The following is a 20,692-nucleotide window of genomic DNA, read 5'->3' on the forward strand; positions in this document are numbered from 1 at the left end:
CTGTTAAGTTACACATTTTAAAAGCTGAAAAGTATCTTTCTGACTCTAAGTGCTGTGAACTCAGTTTGGTATTTGAAATTTGATCTATACCTACTGGCTCATTCATGAACACTGGGCCTGATTCAACCAAGCTGTGGTCCCTGAATATCCGAAGTACCACTGACACGGCATCTCTAAAAGTAAAGATCTAAGAGAAACAGAGAGGAGTCTAGCAGCACAGAAAGGAACACAACCTAACTCACCTAAGGCAACGCAAGCCCTGTAATAATGCCTGACAAGTAAAGCTTGCCAGGAGAAAGAAAAAAAGGCAAAAAGGACTTGGCTGCACACTAAGAATACAACTGGCAAGCAATAAGCTATCTTATAAATAGACGCAATTATTTCACAATAAATGCATTTTTAGCAGAACCAAAAAGAAAGCCCTTAAAAACAAGTTACTTCAACATTGCTCCTCTCAACAAATGTTGACGTAAAATGCTGAACAGACTCTTATTGCTCTGTCAGTCAACAGTGCCATAGTTAAACTTGCCCTCCCATAACCACTGCTAATGGTGGTTATGGAAAACTAGGAAAACAAACAATTGCGACTCAAATATTAATGATTTCATATGTTGAAAGCTACAGATATTCCCCAGTAATTTAGTATCATTAACTGCAAAGAGACAACTGCTTTGGGCCATTTCAAGAATCTACATTTTATTCTGGAATGTGGGGCCTGGTGCGGGGAGGGAGGTTTAAGAACAGAAGTGGGGGCTTTTTAAAGTTTCGTTGCTTCTGGATTTAAAACCAAAAATATGCTTTGATTAACAGTTTCTATAGATTTTAAACAATGAGAAAGTAGCCCTAACAAACAGCAGGTTTAGTCTCATCATATTTCTTAATAATGATGTACTGTCTTGCTCATGGAGACAAGCCAGTTTCTTTGTCAGTTTACTGAGCTGCGTTGGCTCAAGGAGGGAAGAGCCAAATGCTCGAGCTGGTGCAAGGATGGGGCAGGACTGCAAAGTCAACAGCTCTGGCAGACTGGCTGGAGAATGGCCAAGAAAGTTTCAGAAAAAAGGGTACAAGACGTACAGAGCATTCACAGATATCTAGAAAGGTATTTGGTTGCCTCAATGCAGGCAGCAAATGCTGACCAGGTGATGGAGGGAACCACACCTGCCAGACCAGCAGCACAGGTCCCGTGTCACATCTGCGAAAGCCACAAAGACATCTCAGAGAGCCGAACAGTGCGTGCCAGTTCTGGCAGGAAAAAGTTCGCCACTTGCTTCTCATTCATTCAAAGATATTCTTCCAAAGGAGCCCGAGATGATCAGCTTATAAATTGGGAAGCAGATGGAGGGCAGTGCCAGCCAGCAGACCAGCAGCAGAGGTGGGAACAGATGCCACCACCTGCCTGGCTGCACTGTCACCCCTCTGCACCCACCTGCCTCTCCCAGCCTGCCAGGGTCACTGCCAGGGTCACTGCCAGCCCCCTCTTCTCTCTCTCTACCAAGATAAAACACTGAGGTAATCTGAGTCTTGAAAAGCAGTTGGTGGGGTGGGGGGGAAGGGGAAGATGATGTTCAGCCTCCGAATTAGTACCTGATCTAGATTTGCCACTAATAGTAATATTTGTGTCTACACAGACAACTTGAAAACTCCAGAACCAGCAATGATATGCAAGTAGGATTATGGACACTTCTCTTGTTCAAAGTTGCAGGAAATCAAGCAAGAGCCAACTGCAAAGTCCAAAACCTGCAGATCAGTACACAATATTAAATGTAATGATTTTGTAGTTCAGATACTCTTATGTACAGTAATCAGGGTATTCTAATTTTATGAAGCTTCTTAATCTACCCAGGAGACTAGGGAAAAAAACAGAACCAACCAAAGTGAACAACTGTTAGAAAAATAATATGTAAAGGAAGGGAAAAAACCAAGAACAACAACAAAAAAGATAAACTTAAGAGAGTTTTGGCTAGCAATCTGGGAAATTTCATCTCATCAAATATTTTTAAAACTTACCCAAAAGGGAAAGTTTTCTGTTTAGGTAATAAATTCCTAATCGCCATTATCAAGTCAAAACCATTACTTAATTTACAGACAGTGAAAGCAATATGTAAAAAGCTTAAATCACAAAATGAGGTGGGCTAATGCTGCCATGTTGTAGAAGAATACGGTAAAAATGTCAGTGGGAAGAAAGGGATTTAAACCAGGAAAGTGTCTGCAATTCTTGAAAGCAAAAACATTTAACGACCAATTCGCATGAATCTTTCAACTTCATTTTCCCTGATTCAAAATTGATACTTAAAAAAAAAACAACCCACAACCTAAAAATGAAATCTCCATCAATCCTACCTGATTCACATTTGGCTGCTGGAAGAATGTATGAAGCAGTCCAACATAAAAGCAGATTATATTATTTGCAAGCTAAACTTCCAGTGAAATTTGAAATAGAAAAACTATCCCTTCATTTTGCTTCAATAAAGAGTACAGTGACAAGAGAGAGGAGCTTTGTAAAATTCTTTCCTTTTTTTAATTGTCAGCACTAGGAAAAGGTAGGAGTTGAGGTGAACAAGACTACAAATTCCTGATAAAAGGATTCCATAAAGCCATTTAACAAATAAACAAACAGATGTTAATATTCTCAACTACGCAGAATAGGATAAGGGTGGATAAAGAAAATAACATTGCATAAATGAAAGCTGTTAGTTCAAGATATAGACACATGGACAAACACAATAGCTGTTATGGACACTTGAACAATGAAGTCAAGTACTGAAACCATTAAGAACTTGTACAGATGGTTTAGGTTTGTTATGTCCTCTGAACTTAAAAATTCAGCATCTACGTTTTATGTGTAACTGTAAAATAAATGAAATTTGTACACCATCTTACCCATCTTTGGAGACAAAATTAGGGAAAACAGGCAAAAAAATTAAGAGCTGAGCCCAAATTAGGAGATAATGCTAAAATACTGAATTTTAGTAGAGATGCTGTATATCACTGCAATCCTGATGCTTAACAACATATCGTATGCTCAGAAACTTGCTGTAGTAGTAGAGCACATCTCTGCAGTGTCACTCTCATACAGTTAATAAAAGGTTACACACATTTTAATTTATTGCTTTACAAGTATATACAAGTGTAGAACTTCCAAGTAAGGACCTGCAGGTTATTTCTGAAGTCTCAGATTTTATTTGTGATAATAAAATCCCAGATAGTGATTACTTAAGAGTCAGATTTACTGAAGGGTAGGATTCATCCCCAATATGGAACACTAAAAAACCATCTCTGAAACCCCTCAACCTTGACGTAGCTAGGCAATGCAATAGCAAGATTAATCTGAAGTTCACAGAGCATAAAGGAGGAGATGATTAAAGTAATACCTGAAGTATTTTAAGAAATCAGAAATACAGACAAAAATTGTGTATGACTGCAAAGAGGCAATTTTAAGAAAGATTTTTCACAAAAAAAGAGAAAGAAAAAGAAGCTGTAGGCTACACACATAGCCACAGAAGTGTTGGCTACAAGAGTCTCCTAAAAAGTCTCTGGTCCAGCTTCCCATTTGAAATGAGACTATTGCCCATGCCAGGTGATGTAAGCCACAGCTCTCTCCTGGCAAAGTCTTAAACATCTCCCAGGAGAGGGATTCCACAGTTCCACTGGGCGACTTGCTTCAGTACCACCTCCTGCGTAACACTTTTTTCCCTAAAGACCAAACTGAACCTCTCAAGCCATCATTTGCTACTGTTTCCTCCTGTTTTAATACGTACCACTATGGAGAAGCTTGGCTATGTCATCCTTGTAAGCACCTTTCCAATACCTTTAGGCTGCTATTCAAGCTCCCCTTATCCTCCTAACAACTGAAAAAGACTAGTTCCTTTAACATCTCCTCCTTAGTCACATGCTACTGGACTCCCTCCAGTTTCTCTACAATGCTCTTGAAGGGGAGGGGCCCAAAACTGCAGACAGGTGTGTCCTCACCAGCTCCATGCAGAGGGGCCATTAACTTCCCTCAACCTGCTGGCCATGCTACTCCCAGTTTTGCTCAGTGCCACTGGGGTTACAAGTACCCAGCTGTATCACTGTCACTAATTACATTTACTTTCAACTTTCGAATATTTGAATGACATAGCAGGCAAATGAGAGAAGGAGAGGGGCTTGCAGAAAGCTTGAAGGCTGCTGTGGATGGGAAGAACAGATATGTCAAGTAAAAATTTGTGACATCCTCTGGCAGCATAATTTTAACAGGAAAAGGTTTTCTGCTGAGTCTACACACATGTAACTTCCATCTGCCTTCAGCAAGTAGACAGCAGGATCTTGAGTTACCACTAATAACCACTTACATCGTAAGTCAGTGAATCTGCCTCATTGGCTACTGTAAGGCCTGCCAGTTCTCCAAGACCCAGTTCATTTTCAAGGGCTTCATCTGTTCCCATAATGAAAGATTTCCCTGAAGAAGGAGGGAATGTTAAAGCTTCCACTGCAAGAAAACAAAACAAAGAAATCCTGAAACATGAGTTTATATAACACTGATTAATAAAAGCATATTTTCCACTTCCAATATACTAAACATCTCTCAAGTAGCTGAGGGCACAAAGATATAAAAAGATGCATTAAAAAATAGCCATTCTAAAGAGAATCAGTACACTTGCCAATAAACAGTATCCTCTGAACAACATACTTACACTTGAGGTGTGCATGACTCAAAAGAGTAAGTGTAATTAGCCACAGGAAGGAAGAGTACACTACCCTTCACCCATATATAATACAAAAGTAACAAAGAAAAGCTCAGGCCCTTCTCCAGCTCTACTATAAAATATGCTAATAGGCTCTGGAGAAGTGGAAAAATGTTGAGAACAGCTGATGGGAGTAGCTGGACTCTTCCTTCCTAACACTGTATCCACACGCATCCAAAAGCAAGTCTACAGTGAGGCTGTTTACATGCACTCTGATCTAGCAATACGACAGGAAGCCGACAATTCATTACTACTTGTAAAATCAGTTTAACTACCAGACAGGTTAGTCAGCAATGAATTCCAGGTTTTTACTAGCAGTATCCAAACTGACTAGTTTACAGCTGCTGTAGCATGCTTATAGGAGCTCCAGTCACTAACATAAACACATCCACAGGCAGAGTCACTAGAAAGAGGAGGCTCAAAGGCTAAGAGGAGTCCAGTTCACACACTTGTACCACATAAGGTTCTACACCAAGTGGTAAAACTCAAAAGTTGTGCCTTTACCACCTTCCCTGTACAATAGCTCTCCACATCTATACATCATAAAATGGGGACTGAACAGATGAAAATGTGTTATCTTCTGGACACAAGACTCTTCGCTCAATTTTATACATTTTTTGTCTCAAATTATAAGGGTTTTTCAATAAATTTTAATTTTTTCCCCACTAGCTCCACTGTAAATACAAGCCTTAGCAAACACTGTTGCTACCAGGGAGAGAAAAGGATACACCACCTTATTCTCAGCATTTGATTTAGTCTAACAGCACCAACTCTAAGTTAAAACCAAGCAAATGACGATTTACAGTGATGAGCCTCATCTGCTCAGGCTGCTTCCCTCTTGTCCCAAAGGCAGCAGGTTCAGATGCTACTCAATTCCCCTCCAGTCCACCCAGCATAAAGTAAGCTAATCTTTCCGTGGTCTTTGCATTCCACCCTTACACCTCTATTGAGTGTCCTGTTCACTTCCTATTAATTTTTACAACCAAATAAAAGCCCGTCAAGCTCTGATGTTTGATTAGGTCTCTTAGTTATTACCTTTTAATCACAAGCATCTCTTACCTTCTTCACCTTTAAGTCTAAACTACCCTTCTCTTTTGCTCTCTTTTGAACTTATGTTATATTCCACTCAACACACAATATACAAGGGACATCAAATTTGAAAGGTTACTAGAATTAAAAAAATAGTATGCCAAAAAATCATAGTCTCAAATTTATAAAGGCATACACAGCTTTGTAATACTGAACTCAGACTGGTAACAATCAGCTGTCCTCTTCTGTTTTTGTGACAGTCCATCTGAGCCTCTGAATTAAAAAACACATTCCTGAAAGGGCATGAAAATAGAGCTCTGCTAATATGGCTCTCAGTACATGTGAGAAAAGTTGGAAAGAAAACATTCAACAAGAAATTCCTCCACTTCTCAAAGTGTTGCTAAGTTACCTCCTTCTTTCATAAAGAAAATCACTGAGTATGTAGGAAACAGAACTACTGAGATCTTTGGTAACTATGCCACATGCCAGGGCTTTTTATGCATCTTAATTATAACTTGGCCGACCTACTTTTTTTACACTCACTCAAAAACTGTTAAGTGAAACCTGTGTTTTGCTCATTTTTCAAAAGACATATTTGCTATTTAAATAAAGAGCAGATATGATCTTCTACAAATTAATATAGCCTCACATGTTTATTTTATCATGCTGTAAATACAGAATTTCAAACATTGAATTACATAGGTGATTTAGTGACTTTCAGAGATAATTTTAATAAAGGTAACCACAGGCCTCATTGCAAAGATGCATGGCTTTCCATACTGGGACTAGCCACTGAGAATATTTTTTAATTTTTGGAACACATTATGGAAATTAACACACTGGCAAGAGGCAAACTGTTCTGCATTATTCACTACATAATCACCACATACATTTAAAAGCTATAACTAGCCACTTGCATTTACCTGCAGAGCTTCTATCTTTGCACTTACAAAAAAGAACACATACATATATGGGTATGTGTGTATATAAATATATACACTTAAAATTATGTTCATGGCGAGAAAAAGCAGACGCTTTTATGTCCTGAGAGGTTATATTCCACACTTGGCTGCCAGGCTTGAGCACAAACAAAAGCAAGTGCCTTAGAACTTCATATTACAAAGCTGCCAAGTGAGTTTTTGCCATCATGTTCAAAGGTATTGAGTCAGGACTTTACCTAGGCAGGTGTTTTGACCTTACTAGTAGTGACTGGAGGGGAGGAATGGGAATGCCATTTATCACACACAGAACTCATAATCCTGAAATCAGCATTTGTGCAGTGCTTGGAAAGTCTTAGAGAATAATCTTTAAGCAGAAGTAACCATAAGTATCTACCCTTTACAAAGGTGTACGCACGTTTTTAATACTTACCTTCGTCCGTCCTGTTTATCTCGTGTTCAATGAGCCTTGAGCTACTGGGCCTAGAAGAAGGTGCAACAGATGGTTGTAATGAAGGGAGATCATCAACATCTCTCAAGTTTGCAAGCATATCTTGCAGCTTTGACCTGTTGGGCCCTAACCAGAAAAAAAAAAAATTAAATGGTTTATGTGTAGTTCATAACAGCATTACTTCTATCAGATAAGCTACCGCAGCACATGCAACAATGGATCCTACCTTGCATTAAAACATTACCACAGAAAAACTAATGAGCACCTATTTTCAGCAGTAACTAATCATCCAGCATGAAATGAATTTCTTGAAAAGAAAGTGATAGAAGCAACTGAGAATTGTGAACACACTATTTTCCCCACATTTATGACCTCATACTGCTACTTGCATGGGATGCTGAAGAATGCCTCTGAGTCACACTGATTATTAGAATATTTACTTTTCCAAAACAATAGCTGACATTTGCGAATATTTTAAAATTTGTGCATTGGGTACGTTGTGCAGCATATTCTTATGAAAACATGATTATTTTAAATTTAGTTGTGCAGTCGTGAACTACATAATCCAAAAAGTTATATTCATATTAAAATATAAATGCAACTGGATTCACTGGCCTACTTCCTGAAGCTACATATGGTGAAGACCCATGCCCTTCTTGCCACTTACCTGTGCTTTGCTCCATCATTTTCCCACATCCCTGTTTTGACTGTTTTATATAGGATTGAGGCTGAAACATATCTTCGGTAGTTTTTCCTGTTGTAAGTTTAATTAAGAATGGGAAAATGTCTTACCCATAGTCCATTATGTTTTCTCCTAGACCAGTAAATAATACAGCTATTTTTAAGCAGCTTTAACACAGAAGTGTACTCTAACATATGTATTCTCTCATAAAACCATTCTATGATTCTATTCTCTTATTACTTCACAGGAGTGTTTACTACAGCCTTGCAAAATCGTAAGTTCACTAATGCAGTTGCAAACTCTACTTTGTCCACCCTAATGATAATGACAGATAACGAACTAAACTGTATTTAACTTGTCTGTCACAAAAATATTACTTGATTCAGAAAAACAGCCCGTAGGATTTTGCAAGATTGTTTTACTATAATATCTGATTTATAAAACCAGTATTTTACTTAGTAGCAGTTCAGTGTCTAAGCACCATTTATGACGAGATTAGAGTAATAGAAACAAACTTCATACAATTTAATGTCAAGATATTCAGTCCCTACTTTTTCCCTGGGCTTCCTTCCTCACATTCTTCATCACTACATGCACTATTATGAATAGCTGAAAACAGGTTGTGATTCTTCCTGATTTTTCCACATTGATGCCTTTCCAATGATGGTTTGTCCATGGAAAGATGCTTAATTTCTGTACTGCAATAAACCATTTGGTCTCCCAAGGTCAAACCGATCAAATCATTCTAAAAGGTACTATAAACGTACTGCGCAGCAGTTATCTCCATGAAGGAGCACTGGATGTCCAAGTGCTGCCTTACATCAGGAATTTTTCTCATAAATATATAAAACATGTTCCAATAATATGTCTATATTAACTATTAAATATTGATTTTTATTATCAAAAATAAAAAAGTACTCAACAGCTGTTCAAGAATTTCAACAGTTTGATTAAATAATTTCTGCTAAGTTAACCCTACAACTATTTACCTGAACTGCATACCATGTCTGTGTATTTTAAAAATGACAGACAAGTTACGAAAATCAATTTCACTGAAATCACATATTGGTATGGCCTCTCTATGTGAACTATAAATAAATTTAGAATCAATTTTGTGAAACATGAACACTTTTTTGGCCAGCTCAGCTCCTTGTCAGACCTGTAATTTCCAGTAACTTACAGGTTTCCAAAGATGACAAAAATATCACTTGAGAAATTTAAAGTATGGTAATGACTTACTTTTTTACATTTTAAAAGAAGCAAAAAAAAAAAAGAGGTTCAGTTTGTGTAGCTGATAGCATAATTTCAGCAATATAACCAACTGCTGTGCAGCAGGTTATCACAGTATCAATACAAAAAGTAACAAGTCAGCCTCAATAACGTGAGGATCTGACACCTTTTGCATCGTTATTCATGTCCCTTTGGAAGTGAGAATTTCCTTGGTATTCATAAGCATCTTCCCACAAAGGGAGAAACATCCCTCAAATTTCTTACTGGGCTACATGCAATATTATTAATTTACATCATTCACATATGAATTCTCAATATGGCTAGATGTTTGAAACAGCTGTGAATACAGTGTTTCATTTTAAACTCTTCATCTGAGTTCAAAAAGTTTTAAGGCTTACTTATCAAAAAACATTGATTTTACAAAACAGACCTGTATTTCAAGAAATGTAACAAAAATATAATACAGGGCTAGAAACTGTATTTCAGATACTGATCACAGGTTTGGTTTTACTTTTGGGTAAAAATACCCAACATTTTTAAAAGCTAGTCCCACAGGTATGAAAGTCAATAAATAAATACTGCGATTTACAAATAAACTGATGGTCAAAGTTGCTTCCTATTTCGAGCCCTGCATAACATATTATGAGGACAGCATGACTTTCATGTTGTGAATGTTAAATATAAACAGGGGTAGAAATTAACCTGTTTTCTCCCTCTGTCATCTAATGGGATACTCAAGACAGTTTCTGTTTTCTTTTTTATTTATGTACCAGACTTTAACTTGTCCTGTGAAACTGGCATGTTTCCAGCTAAGAAAAAGTTCTGAAGTCTTCTATATTAAAGTATGAACTGTTAAACCAATGCCTTTTACAATTTCAGTCTCTGAATAACAGAAGTATAGTCCATGCTGAAAGCAAGAATTTTTAATTAATCCAGCACCTGGTTGGAAGAAGTTGTATCTAATCCAACTGTTTACCAGGTAACTTGATTGACTGTCATTAATTTCAACCCCTGAGAACTGGTGAACAGGAAAGCAGTCAGGAGCAGCAAAGTAAAAGAGTAAGTAATTTTAGGAAAACATTGAAAGAGAGATAGAATTAAGGGTGTGAAAGATGTGGGATTTATGATTTTAAGGTGCAATGTTTTCCACTTACTCTTCACCCCCTTTTTCCCCTTGCGCTCCTTTTTGTATTGTTCCTTGAGTTTGGTTATTACTCCCTGGTCGACATTCCAAGCTTCAGGCATGAGACACTGGTCTTCCTTTTCTAAACAAAGTGAAACAAATGAAACATCCTTTTTCAATAATGTCACCAAGTGATCTCCATTGAAGGAGGTAACAGCTGCTGTCAATGGCATTTGTCTCATTTTAAACAGACAGAAATAGCACCAAGCTTGTGAAAGCTGTAAAACTGCTACTCACATTCCACTTCTATTTGCTTAGAATTTTCTCAACATAAAATTGAGATGAAATTTCACATGCCTAAATTCTATAACCGAGCACATAGCTGTTCATAAATGTAAGCAACATTTGCTTTATAATAAATCAGGAGATATTTTGCAGCTTTTTCTTTCCTCCAGGGAAAGAATTACTACTGGTCAATATAACTTTACAACTCGGATGAAGCGTCACTACATTTCAAATTCTTGTTTCCTTGTCTTTGTGCTACGTTGTCATTTACACAAAGCAGCAACACTTTTAAATCTTTTTGGAACATAGTACACACCACCAAGGTTTGAATAAAATCTTAAAGCACTAAAGCTATGCAATTTCACAAAAAGGGAAAGGCCTGAGTTACTCATCTTTGAAAAAAGACACAAAACATTTCAGCACACCTGTGACAAAAATATATCTTTTTTTTTCTTTTTTTTTTTTTTTTTTTTTAAACATCTCTCTCAAATTGCTTCCCCTGTGACATGATACAGAGAAGAAGTATTCCTCCAATAGTACATTATTTGGAGATTTTGAACAGAACATGTTACACGCGTTCAAATCTTTAAGTAATTTTTTTCCATATATGGAAAGAATGTGCTGAGGCAGCTTAGAAAAACAATTTGTGAGAGAAGGGAGGTAGTGCAGCTTTTCTTGATATATATTTATTTTCATGACCATTACAGCTACAAAATTTTTTGAATTACATTATATTTTTGCTTTGTTTTCCTCATTAACATCTCGACCTTATTATTTAAAAATTAATTCCTTTCAGACCAAGTTTGCTTTCTACATCAATAAGCTATTCTAGACTTTTTAAAATACAAACAATAATACACTTATCCTCAGACTAATATGCAGAAAGGGCATTAAATATCTGTAGAGGAAGCATAACACTATTAATCGCAACCTGAAGGAGTTACTATGATTCGATACAAAACCAAACATCTGTTGTTACAGGGACTGACTTGTTAGAAATTAACTATGCTGAAAAAGACCTAAGGGTCTTCCATCAACACCAAACTGACCAGGAGTCAGCAGTACCTTCTTCCAGTAAAGGCAATCAACCATTCCCTGGGCTGTATAAACAAGAACGTAGCCTGTAGGGTGAGGGAAATGATTATTCCCCCCTGGCCACACCTTGAGTACCGTATCCAGTATATTTCTTATACTGGGAAATCTTGTAAGTATAATGCTAAGGACTCAGTATTGACCCAGTAGAGCAAGTCCAGAGGATCCACCAGGATGGTTAAGGCAGCTGGAGCAGAAGAGCTACAAGGAGCGGCTGAGACCACTGTGAGCATTCAGTGATCGTGAAAGCAACATCTTAGTGCTGCTTACAACTACCTACTGGGAAGGTGTAGAGAACACAGACTCTGCTTGGCCTTGCAGCACAGAAGGACAAAATACTTTTTAGCACTAGAACACCAAATACCAGAATACTGCCCCTGAGAGTTTATGGGAACTCCTTTCTTGGAAGATATTCAAAACTTGAGCAGAAGGCAGTCAGAGTAACCTGCTGGAAGTGGACCTGAGCAGGAGGTTGGACTAGATGATCTCTCAGTCCTGTGAAGCCTCCAGTCCTGATCCCATACTCAAAAGTGACAGATTAAATCAAGATCCAAATTCTTGAGGCATTAGTCTTTTTGCAGCAGCTATGAAAATAAAGAGGTATTAAAAAGCTGAAAAGAGACTCTAAAAAGATAGTCTGTGGGCTACGTCATCTCCTCTTAATACTTATGCCCAATTAAGTACTACTGATGATCAAAAGTAGCATGAAGAACTCAAAAAAGGAAAGAGAAAACCATGTTTGAGAGAAACAAGTCTATATTTTTTCTGGGACCATGTTATAAGTTTTATTTGTGCTTTTTCTCCCTGGCTAGACAGGATTTTTTGCTCTCCTCCAGCAAAAAGTTTAGATACATTTGTATAAGATTCTACTATTTCCAGGAAAATACTTAATATGCTAATTTTCTACACACTGTCCCAGATGCTTCCTGCACATCCCACAGGTTCTGTTCAACTTCACAAGTGGATCCTGAACTACTAGTGTGCAAGTGCTTTATAGCTTAAAAATTACCTGAATGCTTATGAGGACCTTTCCAGCCAAATGGATTCAACAGATTACTGTAACTGATCAGTAAAGCTTGGGACACAAAATGAAGCAAGGACTTCCTCTGTTTGCTTCTATCCTCGCTACACAGCATCACTCTTCTACGCTACATTTAACAGTTTCACTTAAATTAACATAAGTCATTCGTAATGGCAGTTCCTTGAAGAAGCTTATTCTCACAAAGAGTTACGATAAAAGATACAGGTTGTGAAACAAGTATTTGAAAAACATGAATGTCTGTAACTCAAAAAACCCCTTAATATTTCTAGAAATGAAACTACTACTTTCCACCACAATTTATTTTTAATGTTAGACTTTTGCTCATTTGTACTCAGCTGTCATCAATGAAAGTAAAAATAAGCCAGAAGTGTGAACTTCAGAACAAAAAAGCTCCTGTTGGCATACTAACTTTTTGGTGACACAAGCAATAGCTACACTTATCAAGCATAAATGGATAAAATTTTAATATTAGATAGAAGTATCAGAACAACCTAATATATTTCACAGAAAAGAGTAACATTCCTAAATTTGTTAGGTGACTAGAATACTGACTGCTGTATCTAACAATACTGAGACACATCCTCTTAAGAAGAGAGACTACACCACAGTGAACAATAATTTAGGGTCCAACCAGGAGCTGGACATGGCTTCAGTGAAATACAGCATCTCTGAGCTGTTGGCTCACTTGAGAGCCACAACTACCATGGCTTCTTTGTCTGTCAAGGTTTCAGTTCCATTATAAAGCTCAATTATTCCCTATTCATCTTCTATAGCTCCCTCTGTGTCCACTTATGCTTAAGACTTTCCAGAGCAGCTTAAGGAGGTAAAAACTCCCCATAAAGATAATCAACCAGTCTCTTCCTTCTTCCCTTACATACACAGTGGGTTTATGCAGAATAATTACATCAAGGCAAGTGCATGCTGGCATTCTGAGTTGCAGTACATGAACCTCAAAGGACAGACGACAGTTTGTGAAATGTCTCTCTATGACTAGGGGGCTTAAAGATATATTCTTATGCTAAATTATTAAAGAAAACTTGAGCAAGTGAATAGTTCATATTGCCCAAATAGCTAACACACAGTAAAAGTACAACTAATTCAGTCTTTATGACTCACAGTATTCTGTGTATCAAAGTGAGAGAAAGCAAAGATGAAATAACTCTAATGTCATAATTGTAAAGTACAGCTTTATCAGAGCACTTCATTAGCAAGAGTCATTGGAAAAACATATTGAAATTCCACTTATAAAATTCAAATTCTCTCTGCCTTACTATTAAAGGAAAAAGACAATGACCAGAAGCATAAACCTTGAAGAATCCTTACATTAAAGCGGCATACAGAAAAATTGGAATATTTTGTCCAGAGGACTTCAGTGTGCCAATTATTTACTGTAGGAATACTCAATAGGTGCTGTGATCATGACAAAAATCTCCATCAACCACTCACAATATATTCTTAGCACTTTTTTTCTTCTCCTGGTACAATCCATTAAATTTCCTTACCCCAGTCTGTTCCATCTCCTGAACTTCTTGAATCCCCATCACCTTCATCTGAGGTAATCAAAAAGTCAAACTCCTTCAAAGCTTCTTCTGTATCTCTGTCTTCACTGCTGTCAGACAGCACTCTTTTCCGTACAATCTGAAATGTCAGGAAGGAGAGAAAAAAGCTGAATTAAGTTACACACACATCTTTATACTGAGCAGTACTGTCTTGTCTTCTATGCAAAATCCTAACAGGAAGGTGAAGGAGAAAAGTATATACTCATAAGCTATCTGGAATAAGCATACAGACTTTGTTGAAATTTCTAAGTCAAGACGAAATTTACTGTAGAACTTCTTCCTGTGACAATCAACAATCAATCATTTGATAATGAATCTATACTGACCTAGGAAACACAACTCATTGAATAAATATTAATTTTGAAAAGGAGAGAGGATAAAATGGAGTACTGACTGTATGTATCTATTTTATGTGATCATATGACCAAATCATAGAGCAAAGGATAGATCATGAGGGAATTTCAGGTATTTGACTGAATTAAAAAAAAAAGAGTTTGATAATCACACGTTAGAGTTTCTTCCAGTCATACATTTTCTTCCTTCCACAAGATATTTAAAGAGAAATGTGGTATTTCAGTTCTGTATGCCACATGGATAATTTTCTACAAGTAATTTTAAATATCAATACATTTATATAAATATTCAAGAAACAATGCCGTTTTGACATGAAACACCACAAACAATACCTTCAAACTGAGCTGAAAATTGTAAAAAAAGACATCTGCTACCTTAAAAAATGCATCCAATATATTATATCTCAAAAGTACTAGGCAATGTGGAATAGTAGAAAACCAATCTAAACATTTTTAATCTGTCACTGCAAATTTAAAGCAATAAAGAAGGCAAAGCTTAACTTGTATGTACAAACTCAGAAATCCATATATAATTCCTCTTATGCACACATGCTTGGACAGACCATCGTAAAGATGCATTAATGATTTGCACGTGTACATACACAGTCATATACTTTGCATATAGGCATCTCATTAATCTCACTTTTTCTGTTCTTCGTAACTTTTTCAATTATTTTTTCCACTCACTGTTGCGCTATCAATGATTGTTTTCTCTCTTCCTTCAATATCATCTTCATCTTCTTCATCACTAAAGTCTGCAGCTGCATTTTCAAGAAACTTGAAGGTCTCTAGCAGAGAGGCAGAGTCAGTCAATTCGGGTTTCCTAAACAACAACAACCACCATCATCATGAGTAAAAAGAAATCATAACAAAGTCACTTTTGCAATTACCAGTCTGTTCTGTATCAATATTCAGCAATACATGAGACTTAAATAAGCCTACAGGTAAAAATGGACCACTATAGGTAAAAATGTCTGTGGGTTAAAAAACTAAACATTATCCATAAACTATCTCATTAGAACCAACAATTATTCTTCATCCAGCTGCAATTACCAGGACAAACACTTCAAATTTTAATTTGAAAACCATTTTAAAGCAACGTTCATCTGATACGCGCCTAAAAGCAACATCAATACCGATACATCATTACTGAAAGCCTCAGCAACAGGGACATGAGTTAGAGCTAATAAGTTGCTCTGCCACATGTACACCAGGGCACCGGAAAATTTTGCTCCTGCCCTCTGATGTTCCACACCTTGCTGGGAAACATCAAACTCTAGATCTATCATTCATTAACTTTTGAGACATGGTAAATTTACCACTATAAAACAATATAATGGGAAAATATCACTGATGATGAAATAATGTTTACGTAGACGTTAACATTAAACAATAAGGAAATGGATGAAGGAAGATTGGGTAAAATTATGACTGCACTGGCACAAATTCAGGCAGTGCCCCAGAACATGAAGCACAAGGGTTTTCATACTGAACAGCAAGAAACCAAGAAGTAGGACCGTAACCATAATTAAAACTCTGATGAAAGTACAATTAAAGCTATCCTAAAATTAACAACAGGTACCATGTTTCCTATGCACAGGATGCACTTCTCTACAAATCACTCAAAGTGGTGAAAAAAAATGATTTCGTTTGAATTGTAATGATTAACTCCAGTAAAACCTTGTATATTCTTTATATGGCTTCACAGCAGTGAAGACAAGATTTATTGTTTTCTTACCTTTAATCAGTAGTCTGTTTTTCATAGTTCATCACTAAATGCATGCCATCTTGATTTTCACAACCACTGAAACCATAGAAGTCTCTCTCTCTCATTTCAGAATTGTAGCTCTACAGTGTCTTGCACAGTCACCCTTCCTACCAGCAAGTGCCTTGCTAATGCTGTATTTTGCTTCTGCTGTGACTCATTTTAAAACGTTCAATCAACCAACAAGTCTATATAGTACGGCCTTTTAAACTCTCTGCAGTATAAACACCTGATTATCCATACTTTACCCACTTATTCCAGTGTTTCCTCATAACACTTTTCAAAGGTTTATTACAGGAAACATCCAAGAGCAAAAAGCTCTGATGCGTAATAGTGCATGACAAGCAGCGCACTTCCTTCCCTATACAGTCTCTGCCCAAGCAGTTCTATGCTTACATGACAACAATTAGTAGGAGTGACTTCTTCATAGCCCCAATATGTCTGCATCTCATTAAGACAATTTGCTATGCTACTCTTTTTGCATTCAATTATCTCTACAGCCCAAAAATACCAACAAAGATTTCACTTGCCATTAGAAATTCCGTATACATAGTAGCATAATATACCATAATGTACAGTATGTTTTCATGGTCACTGGTTTTACTGAGAATATTCCTTCCAGTTTCCCATATCTTAGATAAGAACAATCTCAAACATGCTTCCAATCTCCCTTGCTTCCTGCAATATTTTGTTTTATGACAAACCTGACAGTATTCTGTAATATATTTCTTTTTCCTTAAGTAATCACTACTTTTGCAGATTCTAATACCTCATGAAGCTGTAGTAATAATGTGTATTTTCATAGAAATCCTACGGTACTGTTATTTTGCTGTTTCCAACATACAGATCTTGATAAGACAAAACTTGTGATGTGCTTCACTTGACTAAGTTCTTGATTTTCAGCAAATTTTTTGTGTCCTGGCCATCTTTTAGTGGACTAAATCACCCGACAACAATTGTATTTGCTTTTTCCTCTGTATTTTGCTGTGTAAAAATCTGCCATGTAAAAACATCATGGTTGCTGATCTATATTAGCAACTATGAGACATGCTACGGTAAATAGCAACATATGAACTAATACCAAACACAGAATACAAAATTTTAATCTACTAAAGAGACAGATATCCTTCTACAGGTACATATATTTGCAGTAATTCATACCCAGAGTTGGTTTTGTACTCATTTGATCTTAAATCAGGCTCTCTCACACTGAAGTTCGAAGTGACCACCAAAAGAGAAAGTTTCACCTTTTTAAAGTAACTGCTCTGAATTCAACAATCATATTAGTATTACATAATTTAGTGCAAAGGATATATACATAATTGTATATCTCCATTTCAACGGGGGGGTAAAGGTATCTCATGCATTGGAAAACACAGTTGTTTATCATGTATTTAAAAACTCCTGCATAGTACAAAAATGTACAAAGTCAGCATAGTGCCACTGAAGATTATTTGTGCTAAGGCACAGCTTCCAAAGAATTCATAAGGAAAAGACCACCCAAACAACAAAAACACAATGCCAAAACAAAAAACCCCACAAAACAAACAAACAAAAACCAAACAGAATTTACAGAATATTTAAAATCACTTAAAGGTTCTACAGGGAAAAGAACCTTCAAGTCAGACAGGTTGATTTGCTGTATTGTACCCCAATGCACTTTTGCAGTCAAGTCAAAAGTAACTCCATAATTTAGCTATTTTTCACCCTTTAGCAGCACATACACATAATGTATTTTAGATATTACTGTCAGTATGAACACTTAGCAATACTGTGAAATATATTCAAGAAAATGCCCAGCTTTAGCTAATTTATATTATGTAATTTGATCCCATTTCAAGTTTGCTTGTTTCATTATCATCCACCTGTTTATTTGTTTCTCTTATGGGGTCAGTCACAAAGCAACAAAAAAAAAAGCAGAAGTGGCAAAAATATATTCAGAGATAGGGAAGTATAATTACTTTAAACTCCATTTTAGAAAAAGAAACACAACTCAACCTTTCCAGGGGTTTTGTACTCTGGAATACTTTTTTAAAAAAATAGTGGGTGAAAAAATAGAACGGAGCTCCACAGGCAGGGACTGATGCATGAACTGTAGGTACTACAGGCATGAGTGAGGCAAGACTATGACAATGTTCAGAACCTGTTGCAAATAAAGGGAGACCAAAAGAACCAAAAAAGGTCTCCAAAAGGACAGCTCCTCTTTACTGGACTATCCTGGATCAATACATATGCAAGGGAGAACATAATTTTCTAAGTGCAAGATCTTAGGTGTTGCTTTTTCCTTCTTCCCCAGCCATACTGTCTAAAGAAAAACTGCTGGGGAGGAACAGGCCAGAAACTCCAGACAGCAGGAGCAGCTACAGAAGCTGCCAAAGCAGAGATCATAGAGCAACCAGATTTTGTCAGGACTTCCCCAACCCTGCGCTCCCCAGCTGCTTGTTCTCACTCTTTGCCACTGCCCCTTCCTCAATCATGCTCTGCAACAGCACCCTTGCGTGGTTTTCTCCCCAGCACCTAACCTGGCCCTCTTTCCTTGAGGGTGTCATCCCAGTTGACTTACCACTTCCTAATAATAGTAAATATATATATATACACATATATATAAAACTTTAGCAATATAACATCTTCTATCAGGTACCGTTAACTCTGCGCATTACATTCTCCTCTCCAGTAGCTTTATCCAATTAGATAGGAAAGTCACTGGGGCAGAAAGATTACCTGCTATTCATGACTGCACATGGTTAAATACAACAGGACTAACTGATGTCACAAACATAACAAGAACAATAAGTAGTGCCAGAACATAAAGTATAGCTACATTAATGCTGCTGGGTTTCCCATATTACTACTAACAGATGGGCAGCGTGCAGGTTTTGTGAATATTACTCTTGACATAAGGAACTTCTGATCCCCAAAGATAAGACACTTTTTCCTGTTTAAAACACAAAATTCTTGTTACAAGTGGGTTGGTAACTGAAGTACTTACCTCCCTTAAAGCAATATAAACCTGAAATCACATTAATATTTTTCTCCTCAGGAAACAATGCCAGAATTTTCTGCAGCTGTGATTGCCCCAAAAATCTCATCCCAACTTGTATTTTACAGTCTGTTTAATTATCCAGATTTCTCTTAACCCCCAGCCCCTTCAAGACTAAAAATAATAATAATCTCCTCCCGTGAAATCTAACAAATATGATTTGTGGATATTCCACATGCACTATTTAAAACAAGCGTGGTTCTCGCTTGGCCTCAGCAGGCCGTACAGCCAAGTCTTCATCTCCTGCCCTACAGTCACACAGGTCAAGGCAAGTATTTTGTGTAAAAATCCAGTTGGCCCTGACACTGAAATATTAGCAGCTTTACAAAAAGTATAGTGTTCAGTTGGCTCTCAACATTCAATATTCAGGCTCTTAACAGAAATCCTATTTCTTACTGAGTGACACGTAGAAACAATAACCTATAGGAAAGGAGAAGTTGTTACAGGGAAACCAAAACAGCACATTGATGACACCTTTCCCACTCCCAACATGATCCAGAACATTTCATATTGCAAAGTGAAATTTAGCTTAGACTAAAGCCACATTACAGACATATATTTTCTTTCTAACCAACACATTCAATATTTCTACCATTATCTTCTCCTTTGTTGAGAATAATTCTTGGGAGTCTGTGGTCATGTCCAGGGAGACCCTCATAAATTTCTCCCATGAACTGCCCAACCACAAGGCCATTGACTGCCTCGGTCCTACTCACTCCCCCAAAGCAAAAAGGAAGCAGGGGGGGAGTTTTATCCAAGACATACACAAGTTATCTTACATAAAACCAGATTTTATTGGTAAATTCAGAAGCAGGAAGAAACACCATAATAAAGTTAAATAAACACAAGTTCAGCTTAGGCTGAGAAACATTTCTGGGGGCCCGTACAGGAAAAAGCCTGTTGTGACCCAGCATTCAAAGAGCTATTCCAACATACTGTTTCTTCAGCCTTTTTTGTTGGCTCAGTTTCCTCCTACTATCAAAATGAGCTACTGCAAGATCATGAGTTTTATTAATTCCCCACAGAATTTAGTTATTTCATGTTTTCACACAGTCTTTTCACCGTGGCTAGTTTAGCTCTTTCAAACTGGACGCAGTAAATAAACGCATGCAAATTCAAACGTATTCCTTTCTATGACAACTATCTTCAAGGAACAGTTCGTGAAATCTTCAATACTGTGCAAAATCTTTCATAATGAAGCACAGAAAACAACAAACTAAAATAAAACTATAGAACACTTACAGTCATCAAAATTTACACACAAGGAACACGGGGCAGGCTAGACAGCCGGTCACAGCCTTTGAAACCTTGTATGAATTCACACCACACAGTGCCAGAACCAGTGCAACACATACTACAACTAGTAAGCAACACTTACA

At 37.1% G+C, this 20,692-nt stretch overlaps 1 protein-coding gene across 1 annotated transcript in view; it reads right to left on the reverse strand.

Annotated features, from left to right (window-relative positions):
• Nucleotides 1–20,692, reverse strand: part of STRN (striatin) — a 70,872-nt gene that overhangs the window by 17,458 nt on the left and 32,722 nt on the right. The window contains 6 exon segments of the mRNA XM_065632990.1: nucleotides 4,332–4,468; nucleotides 7,125–7,268; nucleotides 7,810–7,896; nucleotides 10,209–10,319; nucleotides 14,099–14,234; nucleotides 15,196–15,331. Of these exon segments, the coding sequence (XP_065489062.1) occupies nucleotides 4,332–4,468; nucleotides 7,125–7,268; nucleotides 7,810–7,896; nucleotides 10,209–10,319; nucleotides 14,099–14,234; nucleotides 15,196–15,331 (751 nt within the window).

Source organism: Caloenas nicobarica, chromosome 3 (assembly GCF_036013445.1).
Source record: "Caloenas nicobarica isolate bCalNic1 chromosome 3, bCalNic1.hap1, whole genome shotgun sequence".
NCBI lineage: Eukaryota > Metazoa > Chordata > Aves > Columbiformes > Columbidae > Caloenas > Caloenas nicobarica.